The 20,808-nt window shown below is 40.5% G+C and overlaps 1 protein-coding gene across 2 annotated transcripts in view; it reads left to right on the top strand.

Annotated features, from left to right (window-relative positions):
- The window catches only part of LOC136665357 (transient receptor potential cation channel subfamily M member 4-like), a 32,336-nt gene extending 16,810 nt beyond the window's left edge, over positions 1–15,526 (top strand). The window contains exons 10-29 of one of the 2 annotated variants that reach the window (XR_010795236.1): positions 16–134; positions 770–1,066; positions 2,846–2,947; positions 3,435–3,563; positions 6,463–6,592; positions 6,872–7,017; positions 7,227–7,339; positions 8,013–8,096; positions 8,208–8,303; positions 8,663–8,709; positions 10,540–10,781; positions 10,856–10,971; positions 11,382–11,514; positions 11,610–11,784; positions 11,972–12,137; positions 12,266–12,447; positions 12,949–13,081; positions 13,503–13,566; positions 14,389–14,817; positions 15,339–15,391. Coding sequence is in view for 1 of the 2 variants with exons in the window: in XM_066642943.1 (XP_066499040.1) it covers positions 16–134; positions 770–1,066; positions 2,846–2,947; positions 3,435–3,563; positions 6,463–6,592; positions 6,872–7,017; positions 7,227–7,339; positions 8,013–8,096; positions 8,208–8,303; positions 8,663–8,709; positions 10,540–10,781; positions 10,856–10,971; positions 11,382–11,514; positions 11,610–11,784; positions 11,972–12,137; positions 12,266–12,447; positions 12,949–13,081; positions 13,503–13,566; positions 14,724–14,817; positions 15,339–15,397 (2,627 nt within the window). In the remaining variant the exon portion in view is untranslated. Of the gene's footprint in view, positions 1–15; positions 135–769; positions 1,067–2,845; positions 2,948–3,434; positions 3,564–6,462; positions 6,593–6,871; positions 7,018–7,226; positions 7,340–8,012; positions 8,097–8,207; positions 8,304–8,662; positions 8,710–10,539; positions 10,782–10,855; positions 10,972–11,381; positions 11,515–11,609; positions 11,785–11,971; positions 12,138–12,265; positions 12,448–12,948; positions 13,082–13,502; positions 13,567–14,388; positions 14,818–15,338 lie in introns of both variants that reach the window. The other variant, XM_066642943.1, reaches the window with a different exon arrangement.
- The last annotated feature ends 5,282 nt before the right edge of the window (positions 15,527–20,808 follow it).

Raw genomic sequence — 20,808 nt, 5'->3', positions numbered from 1 at the left:
GATGGTGTTTTCCAGCGTGTAAGCAGGTGAGCAGTAATGCGAGTGAGTACACAGACGAGCTGAAAATGGCCGTGGCCTGGAACAGAGTGGACATCGCCAAGAGTGAACTGTTCAATGGCGACATCGAGTGGAAGGTCTGAGGAACTGAACGATCGCTAGACCCGTGTTTCTCAGTCGGGGTGCTGTCTTGCTTTGTCAGGGCCGCCGTCAAAAATATTCTGAAATTGCATAAAATTAAAATCAATATTTACAAAATCTTATCATGAGAATGCTGCAGCAGCGTTAGAACAGTGATGGGATTAGAAATAAAACAGCAGCTGGGCCTGAATAATTACAGACCCTCAGCATTTACAACCAGTGGAGTAGGTAAAAGTGGGTGTCTAGTTTATTTTGTCAGTGGTGGGTGGTTTACTTTTATTTTGTTGGTCAGGGGTGACACTTTATGCACTTTCTCATGCTCCCCACGGTTCAGACTCACGCCAGCTCAGACTCAGAGTGAATTGACAGTGGCTGACAGGGTGGACCTTGGTCCTGTTTGGACCTGTTCATCCTGTGGCCACACCACACACTCGATATGATTGGAAGTAAGTCAGAAACTTCCAAAATATAAAGTCATAAAAAAACCTGAATATTTCAGTAAATGAAATTTGAATATTTTGACTTATCTCAGCATCTAAATATTCTCTCTCTCTCTCTCTCTCTCTCTCTTTCTCTCTCTCTCTTTCTCTCTCTCTCTTTCTCTCTCTCTCTCTCTCTCTCTCTCTCTCAGTATGAGGATCTGGAGGACTGTATGACGGCCGCTCTGGTGAATAATAAGCCTCAGTTTGTGCGTCTGTTCACTGAGAATGGCCTGAATATTCTGGAGTATCTGACATACGAGCGGTTGGAGAGTCTGTATCAGTCTCTCCCTGAGAGTAGTCTGGCCTTTTCACTGCTGCAGCACTGGCTGAGAGAGAGACACAGCCTCACAGGGTCGTTTCACAATCACTCACCTGACTCTGTCGACGGAAAATACAGCAGCCCCCTCAAAGGATTCTCCCGTAGTGAGGGGCTCAGTCTGTATGAGGTCAGAGTTCCTTTTCATTCATACAATAATCTGAAGTTGTGCTATCTCATAGGTTTCACAAATTCTCAGGCCTCTGGCACATCAGGACCATGTTTATATAAAACAGGACAAGAACATACTTCTCATGAGCTCATTCTCTCACAGTGATTCATTTATTATAAACAACACCATCACAACCCGTCCAGTAGATCATGCCCCTATCAGTTTTAATATCAGTGACATACAAACGAATGCACTTAAGACAAGATGGTGATTTAATGTGTCATTTATAAATGACAAAGTATTTGATATTCACTTTAAAAAAACAGTGGACAAACTGTAGGGAAAACAATGATTTACCAGAAATGTTCCCCATACTATCAAAAGCAGAGAGAAAACCATATGATGTTCAGAAAATAAGAAAAAGAAGGAACAATAAATTTAGCTTTTTTATCACATTTTCCTTGTGTCCGTCTCTCTGTCGTCATCAACTTACTTTTGCTTTTCAAACTAGTTTCACAGGATAAAAAAATAATCATGAATATGAATGATCCAGAGGGAGTGGAACTCTGATGTGTCACCATATTTACTGCACGAGTCCATATGTCATAACGTGTTAAAGCCTCAGTTGCTGCACCGATGCTGAGCACAAAAGGGTGCAAAAAAACCAGGTGGAAAATATAATCCCGCATGTTTTATTGTTTCACATGTAATTACCCCTGTTGCAAACACAAATGTGAAACTCACAAGCACAGAGAGAGGAATTGTGCATACATTGGTCATAATCTCACTCTCAAACTGCCTTTTTTTTTTCATTCTCGAATGTTTTTTACCCTCTGGATATTAAAGTTTCCCCTCACACTGCAAGCTCATTTCCTTCAGGATCTTTCTGGGCTGAGTTTTCTGCAGTTTTCCCCAGGACAGCAACAGATCCATAGATAAACTGTCTGTCTACAGCAGGTTCAGATCCCAGTTATATGTGAGGTACATGTGGAAATGATGTTCACTGCAAGAAGGTGTTCGAAAATTGTCAACTGTGAGGTTTGCCTTTGAATCATTTGCCAAGAGTCAATCCCTACTTGTAAATGCTCAGTGAATTAGTTTGTTTGGGAGTCAACTCCTATTCACTAGCTATGTTTTCCATTCCTATTTTGTGCTCGTGAGTTTCATATTTACATCCGCATTGCGCAAGAGGGATATTTCCACTTTTGTGCCCTCTACTTTTGACATTGATGTGATGCTAGGGCTGGATTCAAATTCAATATCATTATCCATCCATCCATTATGTGTAACCGCTTATCCAATTCAGGGTCACGGTGGGTCCAGAGCCTACCTGTAATCATTGGGCGCAAGGCAGGAATACATCCTGGAGGGGGCGCCAGTCCTTCACAGGGCAAAACATACAGCCTGTGTGACTCCATAGTAAACCAAAGCCATCCCAGTTAATGATTGGATTGATAAGTTTAGGCGTCATGTCCTGTGGACGGAAGCGTACATAATTCTCTTCACTCACTCCTTGTTTGACGACCTCTTATTCAACTGTCTCTAAACTGACGCACAGACTGGAAGTCTACCAAAATATTCTCAGAATCATTCTTACTTTAATCTCAGAATGATCTGAAATTTATTCTCAGTGTTATTCCGACTTTATTCTCATTCATCATTCTGACTTTACTCTAGCAACAATTCTGATATTTTTTTTATCTTGGATATATTCTGACATTGATCTTGGAATTATTCTCTATTTTCCAAAGTGACCCTAAATCACTGTTGTAAAAATGACCATGTTTTGTGTTGTAGGTTTCTCGATTATTATCAGACATTTTTGGAGGAGTGTGTCGGCCATTTTATTATGGCCCACTCGGCCTGGAGCCAGGAGTCAATGCCAAGAAAGCTGCAAAGGTACTAAACTGATCCTGAAACATGTCTCAATTAAAAGCTTGGAAGGTTTATTTCTGAAGTACAAAGCACACGGACCCAGCTTTTCATTTTTCACTGAACCGTTATTCATTTTTTAAACCTTTTATGTCAATCTGAAATCAAAAGTGTCATGTTTGTAGTAATATTATCATCACTCCCCCATCTCATGTGGAGAGAAAGCTCACACACCTTCCCTGATAGTGTTTGGCGATAGGAGACAGATTTCTCATCTGAGGTGACCTCTGACTACGAGATTGTGGAGACTGTAGACTAAAAATAGCAGACAATGTGGTGAATTTTGTTGGTGTATGTCAATTCAGGCATTATTTTATTATTTTTTGTTGTTTTTTGCTATTTAAGTGTATGTGTATTTCATGTTAAATTAATAACTATAAAAATACCAGTATTCTATTTGTATTACTTTTGTCTTTGTTGTATGAAAACATCATTCTTTCTCTCTCTTTTTTAGCATGTGAAAAAGCTGCTGAAGGGTGACTGCCCATACAGTAAACTGCCATGTGCCTACCCTTGGTCTTCACTCTTTATTTGGGCTGTTCTGCAGAACCGCAGGGAAATGGCCATCTACTTCTGGGAGATGGTGAGGATTCCTTCATCATCTTTCTTTCTATTTTTTTCAAACACTGTTTTATCCCCAATTTGTCAGCACTGACCTTATAGGTGCACTTTGTACTGGGACGGTTACAGACTGTTGTTTGTATTAGTGTATGCTGTGCTAGTGTGAGTAGATCAGACACAGCAGTGCTGCTGGAGATTTTAAACCCACTCAGTGTCAGTGCTGCACTGAGAATAGTCCAACTACTAGAAATATCCAGTCGACAGCGTCCTGTGTCACTGATGAAGGACTAGAGGACGACCGACACACACTGTGCAGCGAGAGATGAGATGTCTCTGACTTTACATCTACAAGGTGGACCAACATTGCGGCACCAGCAAATAATTTGGATTTTTATATTTTTGTAGTAGAGTATGGACCGAAGATAGATATGGACCGAATATGAATGAAGAAATGAAAAGTTTGAATTCAAAACTTTCCATTATGACCAGAACTTTCATCTGGTCCCGAAGTCAGCATTCCACGAACCGCAGGGGACAAAGGCCTTGCAGCCCCCACACACACGCACCCACCTAAGAACACTTTCAAGTAACACATGGCCCAACGACCCCCCCTCTCTTCAGGAGATATCGAGATAAGTTTTTATAATGCTCTTAAGAGACAGGAACCTCAAACAAAAGGAAGGGTTATAATCCCGTTTATGACGAAGTGGCACCTCAATGTCTCTCGTTATCTCCCACGGGAATCAGCAGATGTTTAGAAGGGGTGACCTCGAGTTGAACCCCATTGACTCATCTACACGACAACCTACACGTGGACCAACAGCGACCCCAAATGGACACTGGCGAAACTACGCCTCGCGCGGAGTCGCCTAAAACAATAGCGGAAAATAGTCAAATTCTGATTAAATGTGTATAAACAAATGTATTAATGTCACTTTCTGTGTCCTCAGATGAATGCCCACCTTCTAATGAAATGTTGTATGTTGCCGATTGTTTCTATCATGAAAAGAAGTTCTGTCTCCTAATAGAGAAAACGGATTAATGTTCTTTTCCAGCGTATCATCATAAATGGGACGTAAAGATGAAACCTTATGTAAATGTTTGATATTAATAATCCAGTATACTCATTGTTGTATGTTACTAATATGAATAGGAAATTTCGATACGGGAAATGTCTATCTTATTACTTATTGTTTAAAATCTTTGATCCAACCTTCCCTCTTTTCTGTCTCATGAAGTCAGTCACGTGAGCCTGTGTCCAATCAGAAAAGAACGCCTCCCATCAGGGCGTGATCGCGCTGACTTTGAAAAACAGCAGCTCGACTGCTCACAATTCAGTTACGAGAGCTCGACAGCAGTTACGAGAGCTCGACAGAAGTAACGGTCCACGAAAGAAAGCGGAGAAGACGACAAACAGCAAGAAAATCCGAGAAAGTTTGAAACAACAAAGAGACGCTTCTTCTTCCCGCCGACAAAACAAAGGAAAACCTCATAGACTTCATCAAAGCTTCCAGGAGACGTCTTGAATTAGCTCATAGTATGAAGTTTTAATAACGCGTCGAATGATTCGAATATCTTCTTTTCTTTTAATCGTGTTTATGTCTTATAGCCCAATCTAAGTTTAATCTCACGACTGATCAAAGCAGGTGAACTTATTCGTGGCCAGAGTGAGGAAACACTGCCGAGATACCAGAAAGTCGTAGAATAAGTGAGTTTATTGAATCGATTTTCAGTTCTGGAGCTGCAGTAACTAGCGAACCTTTCGTCCAAGACTTCCATACTTTGGACCCTCCCACTCCGGACAGAAAGCCGAAGAGAGGATCCTGCCGCCTGCGTCATCACACTCCGGGTACGCCCGAGACAACTCAACCAACGAAGAAGGACCTCCACGCTGACTCAGCCTAGACGCTTCTGCGGAAAAAAAACCGCGAGACTAAGTGAGACGCCTTTACTCCCAGGACCTCAGAGAGCCTCTGCATCCAAACGAGTGGTGAAAATCGACGAAAAAGTAAGCTAAACTTATGCATTTCCAGAGCTGAAAATCGAATCAAGTTTCTTGATAAATTTTGTATTAATTAAACCTTAGTTAGCAACACTTTAGTCACAAGCCAGAAGTGCCTAGCTCACCTTTAAGCTCGAATCGGTCTACCCTGTGGTGATACCGTGAGATTACAAGGCTACGCTATGTTAATTAAATATCTTCTCTCTGTTAATAAAACTTTCATTATTTGAAATCACAGTGTTTGCAATTTGTTCATTATTTTCCTGAAAATCCTGAAGTACTCATTTAGCGTGATTATTATTCATTCTCAAACTAATTATTAATGTTTTAATTGCCTAAGCCAATTATAAATTTTAATTAATATCATTAAGTCAAATATCAGAGATTGGAGGAGTTTGAATAAGGTCAACGCTATGAACACAATATAAAATATATATTCACAAAGGTATCGTGATGTGTGATTAAAAACCTAACATACGCTACATTTTATTAAAATAAAATAGTGAGTAGGGTGACCCCTTCCATGACCCCAAAATGAGGACAGCACACCCCAAAAAAGGACATTATCCCAGAAACAAGGATAACATGAAGGATCTTGGTTTGTAGTGAGATGGCAGTGAATGGTCAACAGGATAGTGGTGAACTCTCTTATATAACTCTTTCTTGAAAATCTTGGAAAAAAATGCACTAAAGTATGTGGGCACCTTGATTGTGCTGGACCAACACACAGCTACACCTCCTATATTTTTACATAATTCCTTTTACCTGCTTATTTATAGTTTGATGGATTTTTGGTCCTTTATTTTGACTAATTCACAAGCAGTTTACTATTGGGCACACACTCATCTGGCATTTGTCTTTTTAAATTTGGTTTGTTTCTTCTACACTATCTACCCCTTCATTCTTCTTTCTCTCTCAGGGAGGAGAGTCTGTTCTCAGTGCTCTTAGTGCCTGTAAAATCCTGAGGGAGTTGTCGAAGCTGGAGAAGGAGACTGAGATCAAGTTGTCCATGAAGGAGTTGGCAGACAGATTTGAGAAACTGGCTCACAGTGAGTTCAATACAGAGCTAACTCAGCTTTTGATCTGAGCTATGTTAATTGTCCATGTGATTTTACATACATTATTTACATGTTGAGGTTAATTTTATAAACCATGTTTTAAGGTTTGTGTTTTAATAAAATATGAAGAATTTTAATTATTATATCATTGACATTGAATACTTTACATACAATAATGTTGTTCGTTACAAGTCAAAAATGGTGTAGCTTTCTCTTTCATTTTTCTTTTCAATCTATTTTGAATAAAGTGAAGTGTCCTGTGTCCCGCAGATGTGTTCAGTTCCTGTTACCAGAGCAGTGAGAGTCGCTCCTTCACTCTGCTCATCAGAACCTCACCGGTGTGGGGAGGGGTCACCTGTCTGCAGATGGCTGTGGCAGCTGACGCCCGTCTCTTCTTCAGTCATGATGGTGTGCAGGTGAATATACAATATGTCAATAGATTACTCACCTTTAGCAGACAGTGAACTAAAGTTAAACAGACAGATCAAACAATGAGTAAACAAACACGAGATATTCAGGGCTAGTTTGGTTGCAGTGAAGAAAGTGGACCTGTTTAACTCGATCAGAGTTACCATACTTCAGCTAGGATGATAATGGTACTGAGGTTTTTCTTCATTTTGGACAGACTCTGCTCTCTCAGATCTGGTGGGGGGATATGGACAGCAGCACAGATGTGTGGAAACTGGTCTCCTCCTTCCTAATGCCTCCTCTCATTTACACTGACCTCATCAGTTTCAGGTAAGAAACTTTGTCATCAACTTATATGTAATTTTGTAAAGTTGAAAACACTGTAAAGAGAAAAAACACATTTTTTTAAACAATTACGTACTCCCTAGTAAAATTTCCCACTTTCCCACTTTTAGACTCAAAATAAAATATAATTCAATTCATTTTTACTGTAGCACAAAACTGGCAAAATGTCTCTTTTCGTGTTTCATAATGCAAAGAAAAATCCAATGAGCTGTGTCGGGGTCAGAGGATACGGGTGCAAGGAGGTTTATTTTATGAGAAATGTGCATACGAGAACTTACAAGAAAGATAGATGACACTTCATCTAGAACAGAAGTGTCCGAACTTTTTTCAGGTGGCTGAACTGGATCATATCAATAAACTGCTGCAGGATCACAAAGTGTAAAATCCAACATTTAACTGCAAATACTTCCCTCTCTCTTGAAATCGCCGGTTCTCACTGTCAACTTTGCGTTTTTTGCTGCAGCCATCATCAAATATCGTTCTGTTACTTTGCTGACCCAGAGAAATGAATGGCATTTAAGTTTAGCTTAGTTTATTAACACAGTGGTGCAATATTCTAATCATTAGTGCACTGCCATTTTACATTTTCAGTTTCAGTTTCATTTTGAGGCCATCTCTCTAATTGTTTCCCACTACTTTTTGTTCCTTTGTCTTTCAGGGAGCACAAGGTCAGACACACAGACAGCTTAGAAGGTCAAAACACAACAGCAGCATTCTCTCTGGGCGACCTCACCCAACACACGTACTGAACTGAAATGTTGTACTTAATGTTTCTAATTATGTTAAAACTGTTTTCTTCATATTAATGATCATTCTCTCTCTCTCTCTCTCTCTCTCTCTCTCTCTCTCTCAGGGAGGAGGACAGTAAGCCTGAAGATGGCCATCATGCAGACAACACAGATGGCGAAGGGGAAAGCACACCTTTTTCTCTCGCTGATATTGTACAATTGTAATCACGGTTTATATCTAATACAGCTGCATACGTCACGTTCCTCCACTTATCAGAAAAGTGAATGTAATATTCAGCTTTGTCCAAATTTAATAAAACTTCACTGTAGGTCTTTAAAGCCTATAAACCTATAAGCCTTTAAAGTCAAGTAAAATCATTAGATTTATTCATTATTTGGCATAACACTTCCATATTTGAAACAGATTCAAACAGTTTTATGAATTATAAATAAACCTTTATAAATGTTAATGTAGGTGTATGTCAGTTGTTATAAACCTACACAAGTCCTATGATGTAGGCCTCATGAAGCCTTACATATGATTATCTGCACTAAATTATTACCCCTAAATCTTTTGCAGGGAAGAAGATGCTGAAGAAAATGCTGCTCTCAGATCAGCTCCTAAAGGTGAGTGTTGGGGGAAAATGCAGCAGCCTGTGTGCTTCCCAGGAATAAAAAGGTTTAAGTTATGTCTTCGGTCTTATTCAGTTTGAATGTCCTGATATTCAAAGCGCTTAGTTCATTTAAACTCTCAAAGTTGTCCATTATATCTTACTGTTCTGCTGAGGTTTTATACCCCATCCAGACCACAGGCTTACTGTAAACTCCTGGGATCACTTACCGCTCATATTCTATATTAATGATAGATTTTAAGGTTGTGTTGATTTCATACACCCCATTTAATCTACAGGATGTTTAGTACACTTCTTATTTTACACAGTTCTATAATAAATATTTTCAATTATTTGCCTCTTCTGGAAAAGAGAATGTAATGTACCTTTGTCTTGAATTGAAAGTGTAATGTTTCATGTTTTTATACCATTAATATAAACATTAATTTGGTTACAATTATTTTTATAGTTATTTGCTTAATAATACCTTTATTGTATAATAATGTGAAACTATACGTAATCAGGGCTTTAGTGCTTGACTGCACATGCCTTTCATGCGCAAATGCAAACAAGGGTTCAACAAAGAACTATATAAGACTAATGTGTAATGTTGGAGGTAAAGAGTGCTATGAGGGCATACTCCTAAAATTGGTGTTCATAACATTTGTTTATAAATCACTAAAATTAATTGAGGAAATAATTTGGGAAAAACACCTCAGACTTGTCTGGTTAAACACAACAAGCCATCACTCTGTGGAAGGCTGCTTTTCCTGACAATCCTGGATGGTTGACTTCTGGCCTAGATTTGTATTTTTGAGATTTTAATTAGTTAAATTAGAATGAATATTTCATCATGTCTGTCACGGATCACGCGGCAGACTGATGTAGGCGGACGCACTTGCTAAAACACAGTAATTTTAATGAAACACAAGATATAACGAAACAAAGACTGGCAACTACGGAAACAACTAAACTTATGAAATGAAACGAGGAAAACGACAGAGACAGACAGACCGAACTAAGAAACAAGACACGGAAACACTGGAGGCAAAACAACGATACTAGAGGGAAGAAATGACAAGGCTTGGGGAGAAAAATGAAATGACATGACTAGAAATGACACAAACCGACATGACTTTGGAAACAAACAATACAAATGAACGACAACAGGAAGTGAGGGAAGGGGACTTAAATACACAACACAGATGAGACACACCTGAGACAGATAACAAGGGGGCAGGGTAACAAATGACACAAACGAGGAGGCGGAACAAAGGCGAGACCAGAACAACAACAAAACAAAGCCATGTGCTGAGCACATGGCCGGAAAAACAGACACGACAAGACGAGGGCGTGACAATGTCAGTTTACCAAAATGCTATATAAATAAAATTCAAATATATAAAAAAATTTAAATTCTAATATACACAAAAAAATAGACATATTTAAAATATTAAATATATGTAATAAATATAATATATTTAAAATTCAGATTTAAAGAGTGGTGTCTGTGATTTAGTTCCATATAAATTTAGATGAGGCTGAGTAACTGATAACAGAACAGCTTCTCTAGTTAAAGTTTGAGTGGAATTACTTTCTCATGAACATGATAAAATGTGCTTTTTGTACAATGGAAATTTTCCAAACACACACACACACACACACCTGGATTGGCGGGCAGCCATGCCCAGTGCAAGAGAAGGGTGCCTTGCTCAGTTTCATTTCAGCCATGGATTGAGTTACTTATATTTCTATTGAAGAATTTTAAAACTAAAATAGATAGTACTTCATTAATATAATTTTTTCTTATTTTTAACAAATTGTTACATTTGTCCATATTCTCTAGGATCAAATACATTCACTCACCAACATCCTCAGCATCTGTTCATAGTACATCGATGGCGGCAGTTCTGGTTTGCACCTGTTACTTCATTTCTGGGCAACATGCTGATGTACTTCCTGTTTCTCTTCCTCTTTGCTTACATTCTATTGGTTGAGTTCAGACCTCCTCCACCAGATGGCCCCGCTGCCATTGAGTTTGTGTTGTATTTCTGGGTGTTTACACTGTTCTGCGAGGAGATTCGACAGGTATGAACTCATACATGTATCACACACACACACACACACACACACACACAAACACTGACTTCTCTTCTATTCAGTCTTTTATTACAGGGTGTACCACTTGGTCACAGAGTTTGAGAATATATATCCAGGACACATGGAATAAGTTTGACCTAACGGCCATCTCTCTGTTCTGTCTTGGCCTCATACTCAGGTGTGTATGTGCATGTGCGTGTGCGTGCGTGTGTGTGTGTGTGTGAGAGAGAGAGAGAGAGTAAAGCTTTTTTCATTGTATGTTAGCAGCATGAGCCATATTCTGGTTAAATCATTATAGCGTTCTACATAAAACAGCATCAATATAAAATACACATATTTTCAATTGTTTATAGAGTTAAAATAATCAGACAAGAAATGATTTTTATGAGTATGCTGTTCCTGTAAAAACCCATAGGCACCTAAAATATTTAGTAGTGTTTAGTACAGGACCTTTGCATTCCACTAGCATCTAGGGTTTATTTAAAACTAAGAATATTATACACTGGTTTTCCTACAATGGGTTTAGTACAGTTTAGGCAATGTCTAACCAAAACAGATGTTTGAAGCCTGTGCTTGTGTGTGTTGCAGGATGATCCCTAGCTTGTATGATTATGGGCGTTCAGTGATGTGCCTGGACTATATGGTCTTCACTCTGAGACTCATTCATATCTTTGGTATCAACAAAAACCTGGGGCCCAAAATCATCATGGTTGGGAAAATGGTGAGAATTGTGCTACTGTCCCTGTGTTAAAACATTCAGAGACATTTAGATATTGTGTACATTACCTTACTGTAGTGTTTTCATTTGTCACTCAGGTGAAGGATATGTTCTCTTTCTTGTTCTTCTTTGGAGTGTGGTTGATGGCGTATGGCGTAGCTAATCAGGCTCTGCTGTACTCTTATGACCCTCGACCTTATTGGGTGTTTCGCAGAGTCTTTTATAGGCCATACCTGTACATTTATGGGCATATACCACTGGAAGAAATAGACGGTGTGTATGAGATCTTTATTTAAAGGAGTAACTGCTAGTTGAACTGTGTATGTGACAAATAAACTTTTGTTTGATTTGATTTAACAACAATGACCTTCAGGTTTAGTCCAAGAATAATGCCATCATTTTCCCCTGTGCTTGAGCTCTTTAACAGTGGTAACCTGGTTTGTGTTACCTGCCTTTACAGCTCAGAAGAGAGAAGATAAACCATGCACAGACAATGTGACCCTTATTCATGAAGGAGAAGAGCCCTGTCCAACATCTGAAGCTAACTGGCTGGTCCTCATCTTGTTGTCTGTGTACCTCCTGGTCACTAATGTGTTGTTACTGAACTTGCTCATTGCGATGTTCAGGTATGAAGCTTTTTTGCTATAAGTGTCTTTATAGCGTAATACTATGTGATATCTGGTGGAGGTTATGGAGTTTTATTAACTAGTGATGACCTGATTTATGTTTGTTTTGAATGGTTGTCTCTGTGCAGCTACACATTCAGTAAAGTTCAGGAAAACAGTGATGTGCACTGGAAATTCCAAAGGTACAACCTGATAGTGGAGTATCATTCCCGACCGTGCCTGGCTCCACCCTTCATCATCATCTCCCACCTGAATCTCTTCATCAAGAGGATCCTTCGCAAAGTGCCTTCTCTCAAGATCAAACATTTCAGTACGTAAGCCCTGAGGGTGATTCCTGTCCAGCTGGGCAAGAAAATGGTTGTTTTTATCTTATATACCTGTTTAAAAAAAGGCATGATCTGCCCCATTTTACCGTTTTTTAAGTTTGAGGGTCTAAAAGAAAGGTCTGTGACCTTTTATTAATTAATTAATCAGTCTCCACCGCAATGTTCTTTCCATCTAAACAGCCTTTTTCTTAATAAAAGTTTCAGTGCCTTCCTTTAAATGAGCCACAATTTATTTCAACACAAATCTTGGCAGCAAGGAGCAGTAGCTGTTTTCTTCATATTTTCTCAGTATTCTTTATTTCTTCATGCTTGTTGTTGACAGACTTAGATGCGGGAACATTCAAAAGTATATGCCCTCAAGTTCAAAATCAGCACAAAATCAGATTGGCCATTTTATCCCATGTTTTCAGACTTGGGTATGGCGTCAGATCCATGTCAATGTTTTTGTCCATCTCCTCTGTGTCACTCCTCCACTCTCTCTGCAGTGTTGGATCTCCAGGGCAGGAAGGCCAGCAGACTGAAAACATGGGAGTCCGTGCAGAAGGAGAATCTCCTGTCGAATCAAAGCAAGAAACTTCAGGACAGTGACACGGAGCGACTCAAACGCACTTCTGTAAAGTCAGTCCTGTTTTACCCTCTGCCTCAGACCTGTTCCTGTTCAGAGGTTATAGTTCACACAGCTTCCAGTAGCAGCTCAAAGACACAGCTCAGGGGCATTTAGAATTAGGCCACACGCACCACACAGACAATACACAGAAATAAACTGTGAAAACATTTAATGCCGCATGTTAATTTCTCATTATTTCTACCAGAAACATAACAATAGCCAAATCAGAATGTCAGAAATTGAGTGACACAGGCCATATTCTTTGTTTCTTTTACTGCTGAGTTTGTTTTTTGGCTTAGAGACTTTTGGGGACATTCAATGTGGGAGGCTTTATTACATGTGCACAAGGACAGGACACAGGGTGAATGTTGAAGCATGCTGAAACTGGCACTGCTGTCTTTATTTTGTGTGTTTGTGTGTGTGTTGGTCTAGGGTGGACAACATACTGAAGCAGATTCGAGATCATGATTGTCGACTGAGAATGCTGGAGTCTGAGGTTAGTGAAGACCATACGTACCTGTCTGTTATAACACACACAGGACATGTTCCTTACGGTTCTGTATGATACTGCACACTGTCTCACACCACAGGCCTGTTTTATATTGTAAAGATATAATTAGCATCTGAACACAATGTAATCTTGCATTAAATAGATCTTTCAGCTTCCTGTGCCTAATAACTTCACATATGTATCCTTCTGACTAACATAACATGATCCCAGCATTCAGACGTTTTTGTTGTTGTTATTGTTTGAACAAAGCTCTGTCATCAGTTCAGAGAGATCAGTAGAGTGTGTTCCTTCCTTGTTGCAAGGAGTGTTTGAACCTCTTCACATGACTGCAACATAATTTTACGAGCTGCCGTTGTTAGTTAGACAAAAACAAATGTAATCTGTTACTGTAGCTTGAGATTTTACAAACCCGTAATTTGTGCAGGATGTCTGCATTTTGTTGTGTTGGACAAGTCTCTATGGCCAATCAGCACTCTGCAAGGTTCACACATCATGTGTAGACCATACTTGGCTTGCCTGGAACCAGTAACAAGCTGGTACTAACAAGACAAAAGAAAACTAGGCAAGCCTAGTGTTGCTGAACCGCCATCCCAATATTTCCAAAAACAATTCAAAGTAGAATCTAGCTGCTTTCTTCCTGGTACTTATTTAAATACATTTTGTTTGTTCAACTGGTGGAATGAGGTCATGTCCTGACAGCACCTACATCATACAATCAACATTTAATATACATTTCATTTAAGATCTCTTGAACTCACTGGGACTTGTGCGTTCACTTTTAAGCCTCTTTATAAATAATGTCTGCAGCTAGTCACTGCTCACTCATGGCTGTGTTGAAGTGCTCAGAAAAGCTTGGGGGAAGCCGTGGGCTAATGATTAGAAAAGCAGGCCTTGACCCGTACCACTGCCGGTGTGACCTCCACAACACGCAGGAACATCCATGGCTTTAGTGCCCTTCATGTGCTGAGGATGGCTGCCCACTGCTCCAGGTGTGAGGGTGTGGGTGTTCCCTGCCCCAATCATAATTGTGGAGATGTGGTAAATAAAGAGGCAAATATAATTGTACAATGATCATAAAGAATGTGAGTTTATTTTTATTTCAAACTTGTCTCTCTTGTCCACTGTCTCTGCTTCTGTTCCAGATGGAGTTCTGCTCTAGCTCCCTCTTGTGGATAATGGAAGGATTGGCTCACAATGACATGATCAAACAGACTCGTCCTCCTCCTCTTCACAGAGGTGCTGCTCCCTCTCTCGCTTGCTCACTTGGTGCAACTGCGCTCTGCCCGTCTTACTGCCACTGCATTTCTAGGCTTATGTTTCTCAGTGACTTAACAGAGTTCTGCTTATTTTAGATCACCCTTATATATATACACACACACACACACACACACACACGCATTGCTGAAACAGCTCATGAAGGCTCTTGGAACTGATTTATATTGGGCACTGCATGTCTAGAGGTTATAGTGTGGGTACTGTGCACCCACTGTTGACCATTGAGATTCATTATTTGAATCTCTAATTCAAATAAATAATAATACATTTCTAAATTTACTCTCAGGGTCCATCATCTTGTAAATCTCTTTCTCCTTGTCTGATTTCATGGCATGAAGAATCATAGTTGAGTCCTGTTACTTACCTCACAGCCTCAGAAAAGTAATTAATTGACATGTCATCTTCAAAGTATGTAAATGTTTTCAAAGTAATAAAAGCCACAGGCTGAGGTCCAGCTCTGAAATGTGTTTTATGTTTTTTAGATGTGGTTCCCACCCCAACACTTCACCAAAGTGACCTAGCTGACGGAAAGGAGCTTTAGGACCTAGCTCCCAGAAAGGAGGCAAAGGAGCTTCTGGACCGCCCCCCCACACACACCACACACACACACACACATATTTTACTCTTTTATTTACATTTAAGTTAAAATTAATGTTGTTCTCAGATGCATTAGTTATTCATTCCTGTACAGACACGTGCTCACAATCCACAAAACTGTGCCACAGTGCAGCACATTCTGCTCTTCTTCCAAATGTGTTTACTTCCCATTACTTAAGATATAGTACAGTATTTAAAAAAATGTTTGGTCCTAAACCATCAGGTCTTCCCTGTGCTCTGCCTGCCCCTACACCTTCATCATCATCTTCCTCTTCCACATCTACCAGTGTCCTTCACCCATCGTCTGTATTGCATATCCCAGTCTGCCTTCAAGCCCCTTCATTCAGATGATCAGAAAGCATCACTGCCATGTTTCACTTCTTGTGGCCTGGCTGCTACACTCTCTCTCTCTGTTTCCAAATCACAAAACTCTTATTTAAGTTGGGAAAAAAAAAATATGTATACCTATGATTACCTGGAATCTTTGCGCGCAAGGCGGGAATACACACTGTAGGGGGCGCCAGTCCTTCACAGGGCAACACATTCACTCACACCTACAGACACTTTTGAGTCACCAATCCATCTACCAACGTGTGTTTTTGGACTGTTGGAGGAAACCGGAGCACCCGGAGGAAACCCGAAACCCATGTGGACATGGGTAGCTGTCCCTGGAGCTGTGTGACTGCGACACTACCTGATGCACCACCGTGCTGCCCTTTTTTATATATATTTTTTTTTCTTCAACTTTTTCACTATTGACAGGTCATTGTATGTGACTTCTGACACACAAGATTTTACCCTTAATCTGTCCTTCAGTTTTTAAAATGAACAACCAGGAGACTGCAGTAGAAGAAGTGCCCTGCAACCAGTGCAAAGACGTCAGAATATAAGGACAAAGTAAACATGGACTGTCCCTGTTTTGTCTGTCAGTTTGTCACTCTCACAGCCTACCCTCTGTTTGCTCTCCATTGAGAAAGAATAAAGCAAAGCTCTGTGGCTTGTATTTACAGAGCACCTGATGGCGTAATGCTAGGATCAGGTTTTAAAGCTTTGTGTACTGACTTTATCTTGAAATAAAAAGGGTTTCTGAGAAATCGGACACCACACAATCGCACAAATGACTATTAACATTTTTTCTAAAAGCTTCACTGGGTGACATATACACTGAAGTATTGTCGTAATCTGTATCTGTGAATCTGTATAAATGCTTCCTAAAAATCTAAAGCTCTAAGAACTAATATTTGCTCACCCACCTTCAATAAAACCACTTCACCCATCTACACACAGCTCAAGAGCCTTGTGATCTTTTCTAGGTCCGGTAATATAAACAATATCTGCCAGATTTTTCCACCTGTGAAACAACTCTGGACTCTGCTCTGCTTTAGTTCAACAAAAGTCACACAATATGATGTCTCCAGGCCTCCTCAACCACCTTCTTCACAGACTTCACCTTATCCAGAACATGCAAACATGCAGCATGTATTATTGCCCTTTTAAAGCCCACTGAACATTTCACACGCTCCTTGTTCAATTCCATCCACTCCCTGTATCTAAAACTAATGTATTAACATTTAAAAGGGGCAAATTGTACACTTTTTTCACAAGTGAAAAACATTTCTGGGTACTGGGTCAGTCTTTGGGCAAAATACCACAAGGATTGAACACCACAGCAGCATCCTACCCAGTTAAACAGCCCTGTTTAGAATGACAGGTTTTAGCGCCTGTTCCTTTAAATGATTACAAGCTGCTCACTGTATACGCAGACCTGAGCCCACAGCAGCGAGGAACAGAAGCTCTGGTTTTTAGCCGTTTTTGCTTGGTTCTCTTTCTTCTTCATACTTTTAAATCTCCTCTTTATTTAGACTTGTCTTTTGTGTAAACATGTGCCCAGCGCTGATTCGAAAGTATGTACACAAATACTGGACTGGACTCAGATTTTAGATTTTTAAAAAAAATTATTTTTAAATAAGCTTACACATTTAACCACATCAACTACATCTTGTTTATATCAAACTTCTGATTGTAGCTTGTTGCTGTGCTGTGCTGTTTCACTTACTGTTTACTGATTGCTTATAAGTTGTTTAATGTGTGTTTTTGTGGTCCAAGCCCCTGGAGGCTGTAAGCAGGAAGCTTGCTAAAACTGCATCACTCCTGTGCCCCACCTCCCTCATGAGGTAACAAGACAGGGACACAACCAGAGATTTCACGCAGAAGGAGGAGCTCGAAGCCAAGCCTGTAACTGTACAGACTGAGGCAGGGCATGACTCTCATCAATCTGTCCAGCCCTGAATACCTGTTAGTGCTCGGTAAATGAGAAACACCTGTCAACGACATGCTAATGGGTATTAGGAGAGGGAGAAAGAGGGACAGAGAACAAGAGATTGTTTGCTGAACTGAAAGGCTGTTTAGTTTTAGTGTAATCTATGCTTTGGACTGTTAATACACTGAGAGCCAAACTGCTCCTGCCTCCAGTGTCCTCCTTCCAGGGCTGACTTAGTCATCTCAGATTTATCACTGATTTTTGTGTTTATCTTGATCTTGAGCCTGTCTGTCTCCCCTGTTTTGACTACATTTACATTAGAAGGGGATGGACCTAGACCTGGGCGTGAACTGAAATGGTTACCAAAATGTTTGAGCTTCCACTATTATTTCAGCAAAAAAGGAACAAACCACCTTCAAACGTCCCTTGTTTTAAAAGAAATGTCAGACGAGCCAGCGTCCATAAACATTTGGCCATGTAGTATGCTTAAGCTACAGAGTCTTTTATGTCTGCCTCATTTCAGCAGAGTATCAAGTAATCTGTGACAGGATGAGGCACCGAAGCTTGTTCAATCATTTGTTCACTCATGTTTCAGTATGTGGGCAGCACAGTGGTGCAACAGATAGTGTCTGTGTTGTGTGTTCCCTGAGGAGTATGATGTGTTTCCCTGTGCCTGGATGGGTTTCCTCTGGGTGTTCCGGTTTCCTCCCACAGACCAAACATGTTGGTAGGGGAATTGGCTGTTTGAAATTGTCCACAGGTGTGAGTGTGTGATGCCATGTGATGATCTGGTGCCCTGTCCAGAGAATGTTACTGCCTTGCACTCATTATTTTCAGATTGTGGACCCACTGTGACCCTGAACAGGATAGAGCAGTTACAGAAAGTAAACAAATGAATGAATGTTTACATGTGCTCAAAAGCAAAAATAATTTCTCCTATTAATCTCCTCAAACCTTTCCCACTTTGCTTTTACTCCATTGTATTTAACCCACCTGTGGCAGTAAACATACAAACACACAATAAACTAATCACATTAGAGATTAGGGAACGGTGAACACACACGCACACATACACACATACACGGAGCAACAGGCAGCCATTCTCTGCACCTTCTGGGAGTGTTTATGGGATTTTTTTGGAGATGTTGCTGCTGGTCATGGGGAGCATATCAGCAACCTTCTGGTACCAGTGCTTTAACCATTAGGCCAAGGCCGCCCCAGATCCAGTGTTGAAATGTCCTCTCACAGTGGAAGGATGGACAGAAACATCTATGGAGTTGTTGATTTAAAACAAGTCGCTCAACTTTTATCTAAGGGGGGACAGTCTTAGTGTAACATTAGGTCTTGCACAGTTATGTGTCCCATATTTCCTGTATTTCCAGTTCAAGAGACATACATTGTCTTGTCTGATCCTTAAAAAAATGTTTTACTTTATGGTCATTTTGACGATAAACAAATGAAGAGCAACTTGTATTAGTTGGCATTTTCTCAGGGAATAGTTCAGATTTTCCTGTGATTACTCACGATGAATGGGAAATGTTCGTCTACTGTGTTATCACGGTGTGCCATCATGGCTTCCTGCCGGCTGCACAACCATGGGACACAACTGAATCCTGATCAGCCTTCAGTTTTCAGGGCTCTCTGTATACCTCACTGAACCAAGCGCCAACACGCCTACGAATCTGAGAATCTCTTTACTAGAGGTGGTAACCACAGCTCAGTGCAGAACCCACAGGACTGGTCCTACAGGTCTCAGAAAGAGAACGCCCATGGAGACGTGCTGAGTATTCATCTGAATGGACCAACAAAGGAGACCTAGAAATGCAAAGTAGCTTCCATGCTATATGTGCCCATGTGATGTATTTAAGTGTGTGTTGTTGTGTGTACAAAGATGTTGACTGGGTGAGTTTTAGTAATTCAATCTCCTGGCAATATTTGTGACCCGACTGCCTCTACTATCTGATTTCAGTAATGTTCTCATGGCTGAAAGGCATCAGATCCTTACAGAAATATTCCAGAATCTAGTGCAAAGACTTCCCAGCAGAGAAGTTGTTACTACATTTATTCATACATTCATTCATTGTCTGCAACCACTTATCCAGTTCAGGGTCACAGTGGGTCCTTCACAGGGCAACACACACTCACACATTCACTCACATACTCAAACCTATGGACACTTTTGAGTCACCTACCACCTACCAACGTGTGTTTTTGGACTGTGGGAGGAAACCGGAGCACCCGGAGGAAACCCATGTGGACACGGGGAGAACACACCAAACTCCTCACAGACAGTCACCCGGAGCGGGACTTGAACCCACAACCTCCAGGTCCCTGGAGCTGTGTGACTGCCACACTACCTGCTTCGCCACCGTGCCTACAGGTTGTTAATACAGTCTAGTACAAAATGGAGGTCAAATGTGTCACACTGGAGATTTGAAGGATGAAAAGCTGGGTAGTTTTCCAACATCGTAACATTTATTCACTAATTCACACCCATTGTAACCTCTTATCTGGTTCACGGCTGCCGTTAGTCTGGAGCCAACTCAGAGTCATTGGGTGCAAGGTAGGAACACACCTTGGACGGAGCACCAGTCCATCGCCAGGCACAGCAGAGAAACGCTTTGGGAATTAACTAATGGGTTTAATCGGATGTGTTAAACCAGTGTTTCACAGCTCTGTGAGTACGTAGAGTACCTTCACAAGGACCTGCTCAAACACACCTGATCGCCTCATTCCCAAAAGCTTTGTGAGCTTCACAGGGGAGAATAGAGCAGAAATACAACAACATAGGGAGTTATAGATAGAAAATAGTTGGATCTGCTGCTGAATAAGAACATGTCAGACATTAAGACCTGAGGTGTTCAACTAAAGCTCAAAAGTTAACTCATGACCTCACAAATTATCAGCTCATTACCAAGCCTTTAATGAGGTTAAAGTATGAGTCCCTGCAGCAAAGCAGTAAAACATGCAGTGGACGCTCAATAAGAAGGATTAGAAAACAATGGAGAGAGAGAGAGACGGAGCTCACTGTCTCAAAACATTTTCTGGGTTTATTTCTTCACCTGAGCTTGAATTCAAAGACAGTTTAACAGAAT

Source organism: Hoplias malabaricus, chromosome 13, assembly GCF_029633855.1.
Source record: "Hoplias malabaricus isolate fHopMal1 chromosome 13, fHopMal1.hap1, whole genome shotgun sequence".
NCBI lineage: Eukaryota > Metazoa > Chordata > Actinopteri > Characiformes > Erythrinidae > Hoplias > Hoplias malabaricus.
Note: the sequence above shows the minus strand (reverse complement) of the source record. Positions and strands in the feature narration are given on the sequence as shown.